This window comes from Neoarius graeffei, chromosome 1 (assembly GCF_027579695.1).
Source record: "Neoarius graeffei isolate fNeoGra1 chromosome 1, fNeoGra1.pri, whole genome shotgun sequence".
NCBI classification, from domain to species: Eukaryota; Metazoa; Chordata; class Actinopteri; order Siluriformes; family Ariidae; genus Neoarius; species Neoarius graeffei.
The window spans coordinates 51,628,717-51,651,151 of record NC_083569.1 but is presented as its reverse complement, the minus strand read 5'-3'; the positions used below and the strand labels follow the sequence as shown (position 1 = coordinate 51,651,151).

At 42.7% G+C, this 22,435-nt stretch overlaps 1 protein-coding gene across 3 annotated transcripts in view; it reads left to right on the top strand.

Annotated features, from left to right (window-relative positions):
* Positions 1-22,435, top strand: part of rtn3 (reticulon 3) — a 44,250-nt gene that overhangs the window by 1,756 nt on the left and 20,059 nt on the right. The window contains exons 2-3 of one of the 3 annotated variants that reach the window (XM_060933987.1): positions 16,285-16,332; positions 19,532-22,318. The exons of 1 other annotated variant lie outside the window; for it this stretch is intronic. In XM_060933987.1, coding sequence (XP_060789970.1) covers positions 16,285-16,332; positions 19,532-22,318 — 2,835 coding nt within the window. The remainder of the gene's footprint in view (positions 1-16,284; positions 16,333-19,531; positions 22,319-22,435) is intronic. One more of the 3 variants, XM_060933970.1, reaches the window with a different exon arrangement.

Here is a 22,435-nt window from a genome sequence, read left to right as displayed (position 1 = left end):
CTTTTATTGTCAATTACCCCTTTTCCACCAAATCAGTTCCAGGGCTGGTTCACAACTTGTTCAACTTGCGAGCCAGCTGAGAACCAGTTTGCTTTTCCATAGCTCGCGGTGCTAAGGGGAGCTGCGTCAGTTACGTCGCTGCGTTTGCATAAACCTTGGAGCGAATATCGAAGCAAAAACAACGTGGAAGAAGCAGCAACAACAATAATAATGGATGACTTCGCGTTTGTACAGCTGCTGCTTCTCGTCGCTTAAAAATGGCGATCTTTCGCGGTCTTGTTATTGTTGTTGGTCTTAACAACTCCGCCCCCCCGCTGACGTAAGCGGTTCTTTCCTCTGGCCCAGCAGAGAGTTGGTGCTAGCCTGGAACCGGTTTTTCTGGCCCCAGAGCCAGTTCTTTGTCAGTGGAAACAGAAAACCTGGTTCCAAACTGGCCCCGAACCAGCCCTGGAACTGCTTTGGTGGAAAAAGGGCATGTGTGGAGTTTGCATGTTCTCCCCGTGTCTGCGTGGGTTTCCTCCGGGTGCTCCAGTTTCCCCTACAGGCCAAAGACATGCAGTTAGGTTAATATAGGACGGCCTTGGGCTGAGGTGCCCAAGAGTGGCGGTGCATACGTATGCAGCAGCTTTGCTCTCCTGTGATGAACTAAATTTCGTTGTACATTTGTGCAGTGACAATAAAGGCATTCTATTCTATTTGACATTTCAGTTGAGGCTGTTGTGCATCCCTGAATTAATTGTATTTTTTTTTCTGTGAAAAATAAATGAACGTCCATGCATAAACAAGATGCCCAAATGCGTACATTTTTTGCAATAGAGGTTTTCGACCCACGTGACTGTTGCCATGCCAACAAGTAGATGGCGCCATTTTGGCGGTCACAACAATGGTGACTCCCGCTAGCCCAACATGTCAGAGATTTGTCAAAAAACATGTATTTTCCCTTTTCACAGCATGCATTGTTTGAATGGTTGCCATGACAACATATGCAAAGATTTCCAACAACATTTTGTGGCAAAAAAATTCCATAACAGTCTACTTCAACGTGATACCAAATAAAAGTAAATTCATTGCAGTTAGAAAAATAGTGTCCAGGTTGAGAGTTACATTAATCATATAGAAAAATGCATAATAATTAATATCGAATTCTATCTAATAATATCGAATAATATCTAGTATCGAATTCTAGTTTTGTCCATTGCATATTCACATCTAAAAAGTACAACCCACCCAACAACATGGCTCTGCCTCGCCTGAGGGCACCGTGTATGTTAAACCTAGACTACACGTAAGCCGCCCAAACACTAGTAAGAAGCCCGGTGCCAGGTAGCCCCATTGATGAGGCCGAGCGGTCCCCATCTCACGTATATAAAACCACGGATGTATAAAGATAAAACCATCGTAGCCTGACTAGTGGGGCTAGGTGCCAGGTAGCCTGAACACCACCTAACAGGGCTTACGTGTAGGCTAGGTGCTAGGCTACATGTATAATTTGTCATTTATCTCGTATACGATATCTTTAAACTTTTGGAAAAGTTACCTGAGACAAAATGTTCGCCACACAAACGCGTGTGTTCGGTGGGCTGCCAATTCTCTCGCCTGATCGCCGCGATCCACTTTTCGCGACGCTGTCGATCGGCCGGGAACCTATGGAACGTTAATCCAGGTTTATCCCCTCTTCTGTTGTGGCAGCTAACTGCACAACACGTATCAGGCATTCTACGATAAAAGTAAGTGATGAAGGAGATGGATATTACAAGCGTTGTTTGCTGATAAGCGTGGCTTTGTTTGACCTCCAAAATGCCGGCGTAAACAGCATCACGTGACCCTATGACATCAGGTCGAAAACCTCTATACAGATAATTAATGTTAATTGGGTGAAACCACTCCAGTCCATGCACGAGATTGGTGCTACAAAGCCACCCCGGCCTCCGTAGTTTGGGTCCTTTGACCCAGGAACCCGGGAGTCCTGCGGTAAACAACCACAGGGAAGCAACGGGAAAATGCAACTCTCGTTTACACAATCACAGATGCGTAAAATAAAAGACCTGAACTTAACTTGTGTGTGCTGTTATATGATTACTGTAACTGTGTATGATCAGAAAAGACGAGAGATGAGCATAACCGTTGCACAATAACGCTACAAACACCCGCAAAGTTATTTAGCTGCTGGCTAGCTGCAGCTTCCAGCGTTACTGTGCGTCAGTATAGTGTAATGTGGTGCGGTGTAGTGTAACGCAGGGATAGACCTCAGTCTGCACAGCTCTGTGTCGCAATCTGCATGCAGCCGGCCGGATGGTTTTCTATTGCAATCGCGTGGCCACTTCAGGTAGCTCCACATGCATTTGTTTAATGGTCTTCTGCGTGTTAAATTATAATAAAGTGAATACGATTTATTTGGTGTATACTGATGTTACTTTTTTTTTTTTGGGCCAAGGGAAAGGTGGCAGGCCAGAATTGGTGCACCACTTTAAAAGTGCCTGTGGAGAACACCGAAATGCACTAAATGTATTACAAAAGGAAACGTCTTCTATGAGAGAGTTTGTTGACAAATCTAAACTAACCAGGTTTGAGCAATTTCCCAATGTTTGTGTAAGACTGAATTTACTAAGGTGAAACATTGTTCAAAATTGCCGGTAAAATAAAGATGGTGAAAATGAGTACAATGCCTCTCAAAAATGCTCTTAAAACTATGGATGGTGTAGAAAGCAGGACGTCCTATATCTTCTAACGTGAAATGTTTCCATAACACGGCCTTGAGAGAGTTGCAGCAGCCTTTTGCAGGGACTCGACAAGCTATGGAACACTGCCGAGAGCAGTAGGTGCTTCATAATCTTCAAGATTATTTCATCTGGCAAATCAAGAAAGCCTACATCAACCAAAAAGAATGGTTGAGCTTACTGACCGTACTAACATTTTGGGCTAATTCTATCAAACCAACCAACAGCAACCATAGCATAAGCAAACCACGCTCACTCACTGGCACCTGCCGCTTGGGCTGGTGTTTCTTGGTCTGCCAAAGGCGATGATGCATCTTGTTTTGAGTCTGTTTAATCATAATAAAACTGACTTAGTACTAGAATAGAACTATGAAAAATATGTAACACAAAATAATTACTATTGCTAGTTTTAGGTAGCTTAGGCTACGTTCACACTGCAGGCTGAAGTGACTCAAATCCGATCTTTTCGCCCATATGTGACCTGTATCCGATCTTTTATTGACAATATGAACGAGACAGATCCGATTTTTTAAAATCCGACCCAGGCCGTTTGGATATGTGGTCCTAATTCCGATTCCTATCCGCTCTTTTCATATGCGACTTCAGTCTGAACCGCCAGGTCGCATTCATCCGACTTGCACGTCATCAACAAGCCACAAACGTCACTATTCTGCGCTGAAGTAGGCGGCGGGTCTCAAAAAAAGTTACAACAATATGGCGCATGACATCAATGCGAGGGACGCTTCGGGCTCTGAAGGTTCTGAATCTTCTCAATGGAAGGACGCAGAGGTTAGGGAGCTGATTTCCATTTGGGGGGGATACAGCTATTCAAGCTAGACTGGATGGGTCATACCGCAACCGGGCGGTTTTACTTCCGTAAACACTGGCCATGCTCACTGCGTGTGACGTCGTCGTATCCTGCAATGCGCATGCGGAACACTTTTAGGTCGCTTTTCGTTCATACTGAGGATCACATACAAGTCGCATATATTTGTTAATGTGAACGACCTCACAAAAAATTCGGATTTCACAAAAAAATCGGAATTGAGCATTAAGCCTTGCAGTGTGAACGTAGCGTTAGAAACCGGCTCTTCCATTATTGCTGTTTCTTCCATGTTTTCTTGATGTGTTCTAGAAGCGACACACTAAAACTTGGCTTCGAAGCCACAAAATGCAACTTTGATGGGGAAAAAGTACAATAAATTGCTTACCTCTCTTCACGTCAAAAGAAGGAGGAAAGTTTTGCTTGTTTTGACATGGCGAATTATTAACACGAGGAAATACTTGTAATTCACAACTAAAAAGACTGCAGCTACACTGGCAGCTTGACCGTGCTTTCTAGTGCGATCGTGTTGCGCTTGTGCAGGACTGGGTTTTCGCACCCAAACCACAGGAAGTCCATACAAGGTGATAGAAACTCTGAGACTGAGGTGACAATATAGTTTAAAAAAAAAGTTTGAAAAATTAGTGGGTGCTTTTCTAATATTCTTGTGCGGTTATTGAAAAAATATATGGTCTGACAAGGGGGGGGGTCACCGGCACCCCAGGGGACACCCCCCCCCCCCCCCCCCCCCAAGCTATGCCCCGTCACACGTGTTGGTAGCAGTGTTGCTTTGCAGTATAATACTGTCTCTGGGATGGCACCACCAGTGGTGTAGCTTTTATATTTTCAGCATGTTTGTATACAGCTTATAAGCTACACAGAAAGGAAAACTCCACCCTGAAACACATTTAAATATATGTTGAAGTATTTCTGATGTGCTAATTTGTTTGTCAGTGCTGCGTGTTCCCCCGAGTGGTTAGCAATTAGTGGTTTTATGCTGACATTGCTAGTACAGTTAGGGTTGTGTTTTGTAGAAGAATATTTGAACAGTCAGAATTACAAAGGAGCGTATACACACAGGAAGAGACTAGCAATGATGTGGTCACCAGAGACCATGGAATGTCATGGAAAATCGGCGACTTGTAGCAATGCCTGGTGAAATAACTGTTGGTGATGCGAAGTGGGTCGGTCCAGAGTTAAACTAATCTCGACTGTGAGGTGACGTGATTGAGGTGACTACCAATGGGAGCGAAGGATACCATTGACTGACGGACGACGCCAACACTGAGTGGAGGATACATATGCTACCAGTGCCTGGGATGGCCATTGGCAACCAACTGCCAGCTACAAAGCAATGGGTGATCAACCACTTGATCTGTGGCCGGCCCTGAAAGGAACAGTCCACCGTACTTCCATAATGAAATATGCTCTTATCTGAATTGAGACGAGCTGCTCCGTACCTCTCTGAGCTTTGCGCGACCGCCCAGTCAGTCAGACGCAGTCAGACGCGCTGTCACTCCTGTTAGCAATGTAGCTAGGCTCAGTATGGCCAATGGTATTTTTTGGGGGCTGTAGTTAGATGCGACCAAACTCTTCCGCGTTTTTCCTGTTTACATAGGTTTATATGACCAGTGATATGAAACAAGTTCAGTTACACAAATTGAAACGTGGCGATTTTCTATGCTATGGAAAGTGCGCACTATAATGACAGGCGTACTAACACCTTCTGCGCGCTTCGGCAGCGCATTGATACGGAGCTCAGATATCAATCCGCTGCCGAAGCGCGCAGAAGGTGTTAGTACGCCTGTCATTATAGTGCGCACTTTCCATAGCATAGAAAATCGCCACGTTTCAATTTGTGTAACTGAACTTGTTTCATATCACTGGTCATATAAACCTATGTAAACAGGAAAAACGCGGAAGAGTTTGGTCGCATCTAACTACAGCCCCAAAAAATACCATTGGCCATACTGAGCCTAGCTACATTGCTAACAGGAGTGACAGCGCATCTGACTGCGTCTGACTGACTGGGAGGTCGCGCAAAGCTCGGAGAGGTACGGAGCAGCTCGTCTCAATTCAGATAAGAGCATATTTCATTATGGAAGTACGGTGGACTGTTCCTTTAAGGGATAATGTTCAAGTTTCATCGTTTGCTCCTAAAAACAAGAGCAAGAGGCCCCCCCCCCAAAAAACCCCAACATTTTCCATCAGTGTCCAACATATTAATGAAAAATCCAGCATAAGATGTAGCGGAAACAGCAAGCATTGAACACACGGTTCCAGGCTGCAAAGACGCCGATTAGTGGAGTTACAGGAAAGGCATGACTCAGCTTTGCAAAATATTAATCAATGAGACGGGAGGAAAGTATGGTATCATTGTGGTATTAATGTGAAAATTTGAAAGCTGATCTGTTGGAGCTGAGTATACAGATGATATGGTGTGAAGACACTCAATCTGAAGGACTTAAAAATGCTGAATCACTCTCTCTAGGTAGAGATGAAGCAAGGAGTAAGTCCTTCTGGTGCCACTATCCAGATAGTCAAACCACATCAACAACCAATGCGTTAATGTGTGTGGTTGGTTGGTTTTTTTTTAAAAAGAACTTGATTCAGAATTTCATCATAAAATAGGCTAAAATCGTGGCTGCTATTGATGATCCCAAGGTTATTTTAAAAAGAGTACCCTGGGATCTTCAGTGGCGTTCAAGGTTTAGCCTATTTTATAATGAAATTCTGAAGCAAGTTCTCCAAAATTTTCACAAGTCATTCAGGGTGGTTTTTTCCTTTCTTACACAACAGAGGACTTTTTTAAAGCTTCAGAATAAAAGGTAATTAAAAGATAAACAACATGCATGTTGCGAAGTAAGATGCACATAACTGTACAAAAAAAAGTCCCCTCAGTGGTATTGCTGCAGTGATGAGGAAAAGTACATATAGGATATTGCACGGTGGTGCAAAGATATGAAGCTTTGAGTGGTGAACATATTTCACGAGTGAGTGGAGTGAAATATTTTTCAACACGAGAAGATAAACTTCCTGTCTTTGCACCACTGTGTAATATTCTTTATTATATGGACACATCCACAAAAAAAAGCAAGTTAAAAGAATTTTAATTTTGAACCGGTTCACCGTTTTGACAATGCACGTCTAGTCAGTGGGAAAACACTGGGAGTGACTTCATCGGAGTGAAATATCGGAAAATCTTTATACATACAGGACACTTTTTCCATGGAATAAAAACATGTATTCTGTTCCCTTCTAGCGAGTTTCATTCGTTTGGTTTGACAGCATGCAATATTGTTAGCATATCGCTTATCCTACGTGTATTACGTCTCTCTCTACCCAATGGAGAATGAGCGTTGAATATGGTTTAAGATGGTTGTCAAGACAACATGTCGGAGCTGATGGGAATATCCAATGAGAGAGTTTTCTGCTGTGCATGCACAGAAGCATTTCTTTGTTCGCCAGGAAAGAGAGAGACGCGTTAAACACCTGAATGGCTACCAAAACTTCATTAGATATTCTTCATGCATATTTACAAGAGAAAAACATACCAACGGACATCGAAAAACTGGAAAAGAGACGCATCAGAGATGTAAAACTTCTGCTCTAGCGAGCGACTGTCACAGTTTGTAAACAAATATGGCCACCAGGTTTGCTTTGGTAAAAAAGGAAGATTTTGAAAAAGAAGGATGTGCTGAACACCCAAAAGTAATGTGTATGTATAATAATAATTTTGGCTGGCTTTTTTTTCGTGGTATATCAGAGATGCTCCATTCAACTAGCATGATCTTGAACTCCTCCAACTCGTTCAGCATCATGCTAGCTGAATGGAATGTATCTGATGTACCACAAAAAAAAAAAGCCAGCCAATATTATTTAAATGTCACTCAGCTCCACGATGTATTTTGTATGAAACGTACAAGTTTTTCAGCATGAGAAGATGTGCTTCATATCTTCAAGCTAATGTGATTTTTTTTTCTTTTATTATATAGACATATTCACAAACAAAAATTACGCAAGTTAATCAAAATTCATCGATTTCCTCATGACTGAAGATATTGGAAAACGTTACTCAATGTCCCAGTTATAGTTTGTATGAAAAATGCAAGTGACTCATTTCCCAGTAAAACACTCACGTCTGTATAATAAAGCTCATTACATTTATTTCTGAATGTGAGCACTGGACCAGGTGATCAAATCAACCACATCTTTTTGAAACTTAAGTCCTAAACATGTAGAAAGCGCAATATATTTCTGGTACAGGTTATGGAGTTAAGAGTGCTTTCTTTTTCTGTTTTACTGTCTAATACAGGGGTGGGCAATTATTTTTTCCATGGGGCCGCATGAGAAACAGAATTTAGTGGATGGCCGGACCAAAAGGCTGAACTAAATTCTGCATAATATTAATTGTATTTCTTTATATAAATCAATAAATAACATTGTTTTTACAAGCTGCTAAGACTGGTAAGAGTATGGAAAAAACGAGGTTGCCTTACAAAAAAGTCAATTATTCAATCAAGTTTCCCAAAACAATGGTTAACAAAATGTGAACGTTTGTACTTTTTTTTTTCCAGTCACATTCACCTCAAATCACAATAAAGACATCACAATATTGTCTTTCTACTCAAATATCAAGCAAGATACATCATATTATAATAATGATGCCCACGTTTGTAGTTTAATCACCTCATTTGGTGTTTTTCAGTTTTTTGGATCTGCTCTCCGCAAACTAAACACACGGCTTTATCTCTGACTTCAGTAAATAAATACTTGGCAGTCCATGTTTTGTTGAAAGCCCTGCATTCGGCATCTACCTTTCTTCTTTTTGCGGACATTTTGGGGGCTAAAGTCGTCTTGTGACCTGCTCGCAACAACGTCAATTCGGTGTAGGAATCAGATCTACAGATCGGCTCGGGCGCCTGCTGGTGACGTCACACTATGAGATTGGCTGGACCGTTTGAAAGATGACGTACAAGTTTGTGGTTGGTCTGGGACAAATTATGGAAGTAGTTATCGCGGGATTAGGTTTCGTGGGATTTCATGTCATGTTCATGTCGCGCGCATTGCGTTTTTGTTGAACACAACTTCAAAATAAAAGCAATGCACATTCAGTCCATGCATGAGGTAAAATTAGAAAAAAATACGTTTATTTTGTAATTTCTAATTAACCTTACGCAGGCCGGTCAGAATGAACCAAAGGGCTGGATGCGGCCCGCGGGCCGTAAAATGCCCAGGTCTGGTCTAATCAGTTTGATGCAGATATGGTTAGTTATTAACCAGATTTGTATTTATTTGGAAAAAGCACATACAGAGTTATGGAAACGGGCGATGTATGGGCCCCTAAAGCATTTAAATACAAATGAATTGGACTCTGTTCAAACATTTTCACATGTCTTGGTTCAACATAAGTGATGTGATTTGGTTTCTCATGGAGGTAGATTTATTCCCCTAGTTCGGTTGGAATTTTATAATTTAGTACTTGGAACCAAAGCTGAAATTGTTGGCAACTGCCACTCACACCAGGCCCATTTAGGCCATACCCTCTGTCATTAATACGTGTTGCCTTGGCGTGTATGACACGGTTGACGTTCGTGTCCTTTTAAGACATGCGGGACATGAGGATATGTACAACTGCTCATAGTGTACTAGATTTCATCAAGAAGGATCCATCTCTTCTTACACGTTAGCAGATAACCATGTCCTCTGATCTGAAGAGATGGAAATTATCTTAAGCCTCATGCCATTGGATTTAGATTAGTTAAATGTGTTTTTTTTTTTTATTAGTCTGGTGTAGAATCACTGAATGTTGTGATATGTAAATATTAGGCCTATAAATGGAAAAAGGTTTTGAAATGCTTTTGACTGTTAACTGTCATTAGTCTGCAAGTAGGCTAATAATTAACTGACAAAAATAGCACACAAATCTGTATTTTATGATGAGGCTTGACTAAATAAAGGAAAAAAATTAAGGTACAAGTGTCATTAATCTGTGACATGACTAGATAACATGAAGTCCAAAATAATACTCGTAGTTACATTCAAGTCCAGTTTATTTTTATAGCACTTTTGACAAGACGTTGCAAAGCAGCTTTACAGAATCTGAATGACTTTAAACATGAGCTAATTTTATTCCTAATCTATCCCCAATGAGAAGCCTGTGGCGACGGTGGCAAGGAAAAACTCCCTCAGACGACATGAGGAAGAAACCTCGAGAGGAACCAGACTCAAAGGGGAACCCATCCTCATTTGGGCAACAACAGACAGCCTGACTATAACATTAACAGTTTTAACATGAAGTCAGTTTCGTTGATGTTATAAACTCTTCATCAAAACATTGGTCATGAATTACGTGAGCAAGTATTCTTATGCTAACAGATGTGGAAGCTAAATCTAGTTTAAATCTAATCTTAAATTATCCAAGGCCAAAAGAGTGATGGTGTTGGTCTAATAACTGTAGTTATTAGTATACGTAATCCTATGGGGCCAAGTAAAATTAAGGATTAATTTCACGAGTGAGTTCGAAGTTTTGAAAATGAGGGCAATTTCAAAACTTTGAAATCATGAGTGAAGTTGATCCTTAATTTTACGAGGAACCATACGATTACTTGTTGATAATATATAGGGCCATATTCATACTTCGGAAGCCATTCAAGTTCACAACATTTGTCATTCACATTTTCTGAACCAATCAGGGCGCGAGACTATCTTGCATGTTTGAATCAGTTTCTAAAGCACCTTTCATCGTGACACGGCGACACGACACGAGGATTTTGAAAATGGTTTACAAAATTTTATTGGAACTTCTTTACAAAAGCCATTTTGTTGACACAATTTGCTAATTTTTGTAACTGTAACCAAGCAACGAACTAGCCAATAGCATTTCAGAAATACGGCCCTGTGTTAAGGAAAAAAGCCCTCCTTGATTGACCAATCAGAATTGAGTAATTTGGCCCTATGTATGATTATTTTGCATCAAAAGAGAGGAACATTTATGAAAAGGGAACAATCCAGAATAACAGATAGGTGATTGAGAACTTTTTCCCCCCAAAGGAACTGATCTCCCAACTCTGCACAAGTTGCGTCATGCTGACATTTCTAACCTTGTGCAGCGTTGACTTTTTCTCCACCCACTGCAAGAGACTTTTTGTATTATGTGCAATTTTTAAACTTTTATCAGAGTAAACATGGTGAAATGTTTACAAAGGTAGCACGATGGCTATAGACCCTTTTCAGTCACGTGACCTTCGTAAACGCGACCACCATTTTGGACATGTAGCGGACTTCGGCTCGAATTGGTTTGAATGCGAGGAAGGCGACAAACGGAGAACATACAAGAAAAAGGAGCGAGATGCAGAAAACACCTTCGCTATCCAGCGACGTAGGGCATTTACAGGGCGAGCAGAGGGAGAGGTATTTGCAAAAATTGAGGTTAGCAGGCTTAGAGAGTGACGTTTACCATCACACTGCCCTGGCGCTGTGTACAGTTTACCTTCTATGGTTTGTGCACTCACTATTTGCCATTACTTTCTCCAACCGTTGTTACAGATTACAGGGAACGGCCTGGATTTAACAGACAAATACATGTTCCTCTTGTTTTGAACACTTATTTGTAGGCAGTGCTTAATTTGTAAAGTGGGAGGTCCCGGAGCGCAGAGGATGAGCGGCTCCGGTGCGGAAAAAAGAGGGGGGGAGGGGGGCGCTGCGCTTCTGGGCATGTTTTGTAATGACACTGCAAATTAAGTTCATCTGCAGATATTTTGTGGATGTCGTTTCATGAGAGAAATCACCAAGACAGATATCAAAATCAGACATTAACACTAAATAAACTTGCATTTTTTTATTTAATTATTTGGGTTTTTTTTTTTGTTACATAGTCAAAAGAGGTGTCGGATCACCGGATCCAGTGTAAATAGCTGCCGGAGCCAACGCCCGAGGTTCCGGAGCGCGCTCCGGCTTGCTCCCCTCAAATTAAGCGCTGTTTGTAGGACACTGCCTCTGATCTGTCCTACAGTCTACCAACAGCAAAGGAACACGATGCTAGCTAATGTCGTTAGCTAATAGCTACTACAGAAGAACAGAGAGGTTACAATGGGTTATTTTAGCGTATTTGGTTACACACTCGCCGCCACAGAATGTTAACAGCAATGTAATGCCTTTTCTGGCTAATTTTATTCGTCTTACCTCCAACAAAGTGGTCACTACACAAGCGCTGGTATGCCGAGGGCTGCCAATCTTTCCTGTTTATGGCCGCTATCCATCTTCTCCGTCGGTCAGCATCTACCGGGATCCGATAAAATGATAACCCTTGCCTTGTTTGTTGATGGTTACTACATCCAGGTGCACAACAATATAGTGGCATGATGGAAGTCTTGCTGAAAATAAACACTTTCTTTGCTGCTGTTCCTCAATGCTGGCTGTGGTAAACTACTGGTAGTACATGTCCAAAATCGCGGCCGCGTTTGTCGTGACGTTACGTGAAAAGGGTCCATATACGGGCAATGACGCGTGCCCATAAACAATCATTGTTTAAATCATAACCCCACAATTTGTGTACACACAAATTGTGGGGTTATGATTTAACCCAATGATTTGTTTAAAATAAGTAAATAAGACGGGGTAATCTCTCAAAGTGAAGCCACCACAGCTCTAGCGCCCCTGCTGGCTGGTTGCAGTACAGTGTGTCGTACTGCCCATCCCCATGTGTTTCAGTGACAAAATAGCTGATTTTTCATGTTACTTTTCTCCCCTAAACTGTCTTCATTTATAATGTCTAATTCAAACGATTAGTTTTCCCTGTGCTGATGTCTGCAATTTTTTTTTTTAATGGAATGAAGTGATTGCCTGTGCAACGTACCGGACCTTGGTATTGGGAGAAAGGGGCAGGCCGACTGAATGAATGTGTACCTGACTTGAACGCTTCTACTGCACAGCTGACTTTGGGCAAGTGGCGGGGTATACCTTGGGCATGTCGCCAATCTGTCGCAGGGCTAACATAAAGATGAGCAAACATTCATGCTCACATTTACACCTATGGGCAATTTAGAGCAGCTAGTTGACCAAATCCACATGTCTTTGAGGATGTCTGTATATGAGCAGTGACCCAGAAGAAACCCACACAAGCATGGGGAGAAAGGCCCCAGTCGACTACGAGACTGGAACCTAGAACATTCTCGCTGTGAGGCGAGGGCGCCAACCACTGCACCACCATACCGCTCAATTTGACAGCATGGAGGAGGAATTTTGGCTTCACTTCTATAGAATGGATGGGCATAGAGCCACAGCGTCATCCTTTCTTTCTTTCCCCTTTTTTGTGTCCCTATTTAACCAAGATCATTGAGAGAACCCTGCTGTGGTTGTCAATGGTTTTAAATGCCATAGTATTTTATTAAAATAGCCCTGGACTGAAGTTTTTTTTAAAAAAATTGTTTTCCTCAATGGGTGATTTTTCCAGTTATATAAATTAATATAATGGCATAAGTCATTTTCAATTCCGACAGAATTTCAGTACTTCTGAAAAAATGTTAGTGTTGCATTGCATGTTGAATGCAGTTATTGACATCACTAAATAATTTCAGCGGCTTTGGGCCAGTTGGGTTAAGATTACGCTGCAGTTATGTGGTGTCTGTAAATTGGCTGTCGGACCTGTGTGCTAAATAACATGCTAATGCTGGTGATTAACAGATGTGTACAGGGGGCAAGGAAAGGAAGGGGGGGATGGTTTTGAGACAGTTTTGCCGCTTTTCCACTACCAACGTGGCCGAGTTGGGCTGAGCCGTGCCGTGCTGAGTTGGGCGGAGTCGAGCCGAGTGGGGCTGTTGGAGTTGCATTTCGACTACAACCGCGCTGAACCGTGCTGGCTGGAAGTGGGTGGACACATTGGGTGGAGTTAGCGAAAGTGGGTGGACGTCACGTGATGTCGTTAGGCGGCGCAAACAGTGACATCAGTGAGCTTTTAAGCGGTAGTCTCACGACCCGGATAGTAAATAATAAACATGGAGTCGTTAGTGTTGCTGGTCTTGGTGCTGTGGCTTGTTGTCACAGACAACGCCAACAGATACTGGCAAGAGCGTATAGATGAGGCGAGGCGCATAAGGCTTCAGAAATTCTCGTAATTCGTAATTCTTCTTCCGGGTTTACGGTGTTTACAGATCCCAGCGTGCTCGCGGGGCGTGTGTGGGCATGTGAGGACACTCCTCCTCACCAATCAGTGCACAGGGGAGTGTCTCCTCACGCCCCTAGCCCCACTCGGCTCGGTTTGGCTCGCTTCAGCCCCACTCCAAAACGGTGCGAGTTTTGGGTGCTGAGCAGGGCTGAAGCGAGCTGAGTCGTGCTGTTCTGAGGTAGTCGAAACGCGAGCCGTGTCGGGCTGAAGTGAGCTGAAAAAGGGTAGTGGAAAAGGGCCATTTGTGCCCACTTGTCCCCTTAGAGGGTTGCATCACTCCAAATCATTACAAAGTTGACTCTTCATGTTTGTTCTAAGATAAAATGTTCTGTCCTAATGTGGGTGGTCTGTTCAAGATCTCTCCTACTAAGGTCCATGAGACTTCGTATTCTTTGTGCTTGGCCCTGTTACTTATAAACAAAAATCATTTTTATTATTTTAGAAATGACAGATGGTTCAAAATGTTGTTGTTGTTATTATTATTGTTATTATTATTATAGGAATGTGACTGTAAATCTAGGCACAGATTGTGATAATGAAATCACACTCTACTACTGACCAATGCTTACTAGCAGTTTGTCTGTTAAATAACCTAGCTAATGTTGGAAATGAACAATGACTTTTCTTAAAAGTAGACGGCCTTTCGATTTCATAAAATCGGTGAAATTTACTTCCCTCTGAAATTTAGTCATTGTGATGTGTTTATTTCTGTAATATCTTAAACCCAGGCCATTCTGTGGCTGGGAAGTTATTTAGTTTGTAGGGATTCCCGAGCAAATAATGTGCATGAAATCGCTCACTTCGTGCAGTCAAGCATACGGAGGAAGTCCGTGTGCACGTGCGCAGGTTTACCTTAGTCGTCGTCTTCATCTTTAGGGCTTTATGGTAGCCGGCATCCAGTGTTGCATTACTGCCATCTACAGGTTTACCTTGACCGTGCGCTGACAGTTCCATCATTCTGCCGCTAAACGAACAGCTGATCACACTGAGGTGCTCACTGACCGCCAGTGTTTATTAGTTTGGTCCTGCGTTTCCTTTCCTTCGCAACATAACGTCTTCTCGCTTTCCGTTACTGTAGCCGGTCTTTCATGGTTTGTTTGCACACTCGTGTCCTCTGTTTTTCTCTCCTGTTTCAAATTTGTATCCTACAATGCCTTGCACGAACGGGGAAAGCCTACCATGTGATGCATGACATAGTATCTTGTATTGGGTCATGGTGAAGCAGGAAAACGTAGCGGAGAATTTAGGGCCATGTGGCCTTAAATTCATTGTTCTAGTAAAAAAAAAACCTAATAAAATTGGAAGTCTGTGATTCAAATTCAGTAGCTTTCTGTCCACTAAACAAAAGTAATCGGGTCTTGGGAAAAATTCTTTTTATGACCTACACTTGAAAAATCTGAAAGGCAGTCTACCTTTTTAAATATTACAGCCCCCCCCCCCCCCCCCCCCCAATGCTGAAATATTTCATTCTTGAAAATGGCTTTGCTGATTTAGATTGTAAATGTATTTGAAATTTGCAATGCTCAGGTATGTATCTGTAAAAATATTGTGTGTATGTAGGGTCTCTGATCAGGATCATAAGCAACTTGTTCAGCGCTTCCCTAATTTTGTTTGTTAACTTGCATCTGTCTTGCCTTTACTTGCAATTAGCTCATTTGCTATGGGAATATTTATTTATTTATTTATTTATTTTTCAACTGTCTGCTGGAATACATATTGGCCTTCGAGAGTTTGTTGGGTGTGTCTGTGTGAAACCGTGAGGACCAGGGTGTGTCCTGTAGAGAAAGGAGTTTAGAGTTGGGTGAGGCAAGAATGTTGTGCAGCAGGTCTGTACTCCCAAATTCCAGCCGGTTCCACTTGCCCAGGTTAGGGTGCGGGTGAGCCAGGATTGCTGCCAGGCAGCAGTGCACAGCCAGTGTAACTCACCCCTCTTGTGTTTTTTGCTGTGTTACTTGACTAACCTGCTAACATCAGAGATTCACTCAAGTCTTTCGTATGTTGAGCTCTTTGGCGTCATCAAGGTGGAGGCACCGGAAAGTGTAAAGGGATTTGAAACTTGTAAAAATAAATGCGAACGCCAATCATTAAAACTTGGAGTGTTTTTTTTTTAGTACCATGGTTTCTGAAATGTAGTCAGAAAATGGATTCTCTACATAGATTACATAACTCTTGCCCATGAGGCATTGTGTGGGTGCTTGTTTGGATCAAATGTTGAAAACTATGGCAGGGTTTTGAAGAGTACATGGAGAAATATTTTCTGCGTTGGTTAATGATTTGTGGAGAAAGCGGTCAGGATGTTCTCTTGGAACAGAGTGACTTTGTGTGTGAGGGAGATGGAGAGAGCTTTCCCATAGTAGCAAAAACTAACTTGATTCACAGATCAAGTCTCCTAAATTAATACTGCCTTTTAACGGAAGGTGCACAAAGTTTGATTGCTTTGCTTTGAGTGTGATCACAAGAGACGGGTAAGGGGCTCATATATGGGCACTGCATTAATATTATCCACGTTTTAATTTGTAGAGTATAAGAAGGATTTTTAACCCTCTTTTCCTCATTTTTCTGTCCTCTATTTTTTTCAGATTCCTTTTTTTCCTCTTCGCCTGTATCTCTCATTCAGTCTCCTCAAGGCAAGTGTATAGTTTTCTTCTGCTGCTGGCCTGCTTTCCTATCATTTTTTTTCTCTTCTCTCTATATCTTCTTCTGTTCCATCTTTTCTAAGAATGCCATCTCTTGCTCAGCTGCAGCTAAGGTGCGCTCAATCCCTCTCTCTAGTGCCACCCTCCTGAGTAGGTAGTCAAAGTGAAACTATTTTGGATACCCAGAGCACTCCACCTAACATCACAATAAAATGAAGTGGAGGACAGGAATGTAACTGACGGAGCCATTGTTTCATTCATGGGAACAACCGTAATTACCAGATACAAGGCCGTGTATAGGGGTGTTCACACGGCAACTTTTACTCCGGTGTAGCACCGGGGCTGCCCCGGTAGAGCGTTCACACGGTACAAAGTTATACCGGTGTAGCCCCTGAAAGCTGCTTAAACCGGTGCAAATCTAACCCTGCTCGGGAGGTGGTTTAAGAAATTTACTCCGGAGTAAATGCTAGTTTGCGGGGCAGCACCGATATAAAATGGGCCGTCTGAACGCTACAGGGGTAGACTCGCTACGCGTGAGGAGAGTTGATTACATACGGGCATTGCATAATTTGCATCCTGGTATTATTCGCCATTTTGGAAGCGCAAATCAACAACAGAACTGCGTGTCTTCCAGTGTTGCCAGATTGGGCGGTTTTAAGTGCTTTTTGGCGGATTTGAACATATTTTGGGCTGGAAAACGTCAGCAGTATCTGGCAACACTGGTGTCTTAGGGCCTGTGCATGCTTTTGCGACAAGGCTTTCGCAGATAGCTTTTTGCATACAGTTGTAATTTATCGTTGAGCGGGGAGTAATAGGCGTGCGCGATGTTATTCACCGCCACAACGCAAGGGGGCGCAAAGTCGCGAAATCGCTAGGAGTAGTTGGTGGGTGTGGTTAGTGGAGTGTTTATCCTCCGGTTACTTATAATGACTAGAACTGGAGTTGTATAGATGTACGTACTTCCTCACTTCCTCGATCAACCGCTCTTCGTGCTGCTCCATCTTCGCTCTGCTCCATCTTCGCTCGTGTTTTTAAAAATGGCGGTCGTGAAAACAAAACAAACCGGGAAAGTAGGGAAGCGGAAGTGCGTGTACAGCGGATGTAGAGTGGACCAATCGGAGCCCTCTTGTCTGCGAGGCTTCTGCGGTGGTCACAATTTTTGGGAGGTGCGCGCAGAGCGTCTGCGAAGGTGGGGGGGCTACGCAGATGCCATCTGCGACACCATCTGCGAGGACTGCGTTGTCAGCATAAATTGGCCTTTAATCCACGTCGTTTTCCCGGCGCTTGGTGACGCCATGACAACCGGGAAAAGGAAGTACATTTTCACGCATGCGCATATTTCATTTCCGCATTATTACTATCGTATAGCATGGTCGCAAAAACTGCTGTGTGAACGCAAGTGGGGCTGCACCGGTGCTAACACGCTTCTTTCTAGTAAGCAGGTTTGTGACGTGTGAACGCTCCACAAAATTTACACCAGTGTAAGATATATCGCAACAAAATACATCGATGCAAATATGTGCCGTGTGAACACCCCTTATGCTGTGCCTGTAGTTATCCATTTACTTTGCTGTGAATGTGAATTCTCTCTTCTCAAAACCTCTGTGGGGTTTTGGACCAAATTGTAAATTAAACTGGCTTTCACGTTCAGCCTTGCATGCCAGCTTGGCACAGTTGAAATTCTCCTCTGTAGCCACCTCAGAGGCACTGTAAGATGATCTTCCACTGGTCCTCTGGTGTGTGCTGCTTGGACTCCAAATGAACAGCCAGGTCCCACCTGTTTACAGCCGTTTTGATTATAATGATCACTGACCGTAACCATTCTTAAGTACCTCTATTACTCTAGAATTTCTTATTCACTTTTTTTTTTTTCCATTGTGGATTTCAAAACCAAAGATCTAAAATACAGTAGTTTCATTAGTCTCGTCTGGCCATCACTCCCCAAATCTAACACTGGCTACAAACAGGAAAGCAAAGTGCTCACAGATGTTTGAAATCTGCTCGCTCTTAGTCTCTCAGCAGCAGGCACTTTATTAGAACACCGTTGCTGTGGGTCTGGGATAATCCCAAGATTGCCACATTATTTTAACATCCTAGAGTTCAAGTTCATTTTGTATAAGAGCAGAATCCTAAATATGGATCAGGTCGGTATCCCGAAGGAATCCTGTCCTTGATGGTGCTCCTCGGCCACTAACTGTATGGAGGCGCCTCCTTCCCACCTTTACTGGTACTGCAGGTAGAGTGACACAGGGAAGGGATCGACCACAAGGCCTGCTCCAGGCTATCCCCTCCATGGCTAAGGCTGCTAGCTGAACATTTCTGCTTATGCATGCACAATCGTACAGGTTAGGATAAGGATTGTAAATAGTTACCGTTATCTCATTATTACCTATTTTGTCTCATGTCTGCACTGCCATTATAGATTAATGACACTCAAAATCATGATAGTTTTACTATTGAGGAAACAAATGCAACAGCAGGGGTTGCAACAGGTATTGACAGTATTTCCTCTTTTGGACTTGTGGTGCATGCACTTGTAGTAGTTCTCATATTGTTTACACCGGTGTGTGCGCGCGCACGTGTGTGTATATTTATATATTTCATTCAGGATGTCTTTATGGCCTTGACAGACAATTTGAATTAATTTTGCATTGTTTAAGGTAGTTTAAATGAGGTACACTTTTTTTTTTTTTTTTTTTTTTTTAATCCGTGTTAAAGATGCAGCATGAAGGGGACCGTTTTACTTAATATAAAAGGGGAAAATACATAATTGAGTTTATATGCTCTTTGTAAAGCAAGCATCTTCCATTCTGTGTTGTTTAGATTCTTAAAACGTGCATTATCCAACTGGCATGCAAAGAATAAAGGCACTCCATTAAACCTTGCAATGCATGACTGCTTCAGCTGCACCAAAATGGATGCTAAACATCCTGGGAATGCTTTTTAAAATACTAGTTTAACTGCTGATTGCTAAAGTTTTCGGGGCCTGCCTTTGGCTCACACTAATGTCCTAGGAAAGGTACGTTTTTAAAGCACTGGAGTTGATCAAATTAAATGCACATTGCATTCACCAGAGCTGCAAGTATGGCCCTCCACTTTAGCATATCTATATGAAAATAGTGTGTGCCTTGATTTTTTTGTTTCCTCCCCACTTTCCCTTTCTTCCTCCCTGCTTGTTTAATGGATGCAGACAAACGGGTGGCACTGGACTCTGAGAAGCCATCAGAAGGCGTGCCTACCTCACTTCGCTTTTCCTCCCAGCCAAGTTCGTTTTCTCCTGCGGCTTATGGAAATGATGCCTCCGTTCCCTCGATTGGAATCAAGGATCGTAGTTTCCAAGAGAAAAGGGAGCTTTTTGAATCATCGCTTGGATCGCAAAAACCAGACTCGTCCCCTATAAAAATATCTCCTGTGTCTGAGCGAATCAAAGCTTTGGAAGCTCTGGCTGCGAAACAGAATGATTCTGATTGGAGCGATGCAGGGTTTCCTCATTTCAGAGAACGTCACTATGAAAAATCTCATTCTGAGATACATGGCGTCACTCTTCGTTCATCCATTAAGAAAAAACCCACATCAAGTGAACAAGATTCTCCAGAATCTCCTTTTGAGATTCTTGGTGATTCCAGGCGTGGAAGTGACTTTGAGGATACCGCTGACTGGATGAGGGCTCATTTGCCACCAGCGCCTAACTTCAACATTGGGGAAACTGACTTTGATGAAATGAAAGAGGCTTCCATCACATCCAAATGTCCATCTGATGAGACAAAGAGCAAAGATGCAGATGTACAAGGAATTCCTTCATCTTTTGTAGGCGTACCTGATGAGTTCATGGACAACCCTGATGAGGGGTCTAAACAAATGAATGATGATTCTAATCAGTCAAAGCAAGACACGACCGAGGACGAGTCAGAATTCGATCTCAGATTTTTACCTACAGCCTACATGTGGGACAAACCAGAGAAATCCGACATGGATACACAAGACCCAACGTTTCTTTCTGAAACTCAAGACTCGGAGATTGCACCTCCTGATGATTTTGAGGCTTCTTCCTTGGAGACACCAACTCCTGTTCCCCAGGCTGACTCGACTGCAAAACAGTCTGCCGCTCTAGGTGTTGGCTCGGAGGGTGGAGAGATAATTGAAGTGGACAGCTCTGGTGAATCTGATGATACAGTTATTGAAGATGCAAGTGGTGTCAATGATGCCGTGGAGTGTGGACTTTCTACAGACAAGCAGGCTATTCCAAATGAGCAAGAGAAACAATATATTCAGGTGCCCATTATTAATGTAATTGAAACAGAGGAACAGGTTCTCAGTGACTATGAAGTTGATCATGAAGAAGAGGAAGATGATGAGCAGCGATATCAGATAAAGCAAGAACCTACAACAGGGGCTCCGCAACCATCGGAGGAGCCCTCTGACATTTCAAGATCAGAATTTGAAGAGGCTGCTCCAAACATGGATGACCTTTCCTCACAGGAAAATATGGCAGATTCTGATGGAGAGTATTCTCCGAAACACAAGCTAGTTAAAGATATTAGTAATGACCTGAACCAGACATCTCTTCCCTCCAAGAGTCATAGCTTGGAGGACTCTTGCACACAATCAACCGTGCCACAGAATACAGATGAAACTTCTAGAGAATCTTCCAACAACAATGCCAAACCAGACAAACCTGCAGAAATTGTACCTGACCTCCCACCTAATTACGAGGATCTCACAAATGATTTTGAGTCCAGTGACATAGATACATACTTGGATCATTATGCTAGTGAGGAACTGGCTTTAAAAGATCAGTTACATTCTGATGTGTTTACTGTAAATAACGGAGAGACGAACGACTTACTAAACTCTAACTCTCAACACAGTCAAAATGATACCATGCTTGCCCAGCAGTCATATGAGGAAACGATTGATGACTTTGAGACTGTTGACGAAAGTAAGCAAAATTATGATATTGAACCTGAGCCTTTTCCTGCTAACATTTCAGCAGAGGTCCCTCTGGAGCCTCTTCTTTCTCAAAATAACATGCCAAATCTTGAATTAGATGATCAGGGTGTAGATATTGAAGACAAGATGATAACCAATTCGGAGAATTTTTCTTTGATTGAGGAGGAAGATTACATGGCTAGACATGAAGTAGAGTTGCCCTCTTTCCAAGAGAGCACACCTGCACAATTTCCTTCTTTTCATAGTGATCCATTGGGCAAGGTCAGTGACGTGATCTCTGATTTTGTGGCCAGTGATGTAACTGAGGGATTATCGATGACCAATACTGAACAAGATGAAATAATCCAGTATGATGATCCACATACACTGGTATCTCCAGAAGCTACAAGCAAACCAGAGCCCACTGAAGTAGAATCCAAACAAAACGAAATGGTCCAAAGTGGTGTTCCTGATATACAGATATCTGAAGAGCCCACAAACATACTGGAGCCCATTGACACAGAATCTGAACAAGACGAAATAATCCAGTGCAATGCTCCAGATACACCGAGATCCCCAGTAATCCCAAGCAAACTTGAGTCCATGGAGGCAGAAGCTTCTCCAACAGCTACAACCGATAGTTTTGTGGAGTTCATGAGGGAGTGTTTGAAATCGCAGCAGGATGAGGAGTCCCAGAGCCTTGGTCCAGTACAGACCACTAAGGAACCTATTGCTCCTTCTCCCCCTGCTATGCTCATGGACTTGGAGCAAGAGTGCCTTACTATCTGTGCTTTAAAAGAGCTTGGGAGTAGTCCTGAAGAACAGGATGAGATCAGCATTCCTAAAGACATTCCAGTCTCTGCAAAGGATACACAATCTTTATTTCAGTCTGAGTCTTTAATTTGCCCAAATCCTTCTCACTATTCTCCAAATGAGAACCAGCCAGATGCCTCGCTAACCAAAGAGATAGAGGCAATCGACATCTGGGTGGCAGAAGCCTACCACCTCGCAGAGCATGTCTTGGCACTAATACTAACCCACCTGACAGGTAAAGTCTTCCCTTTAGGCTGTCAGCCTGCTCATCCTGCACTCAAAGAATGCCCCAATACTAATATACTCTCAACATCTCTTAACAGTTTCAGACATATAACATTTATCATATTGA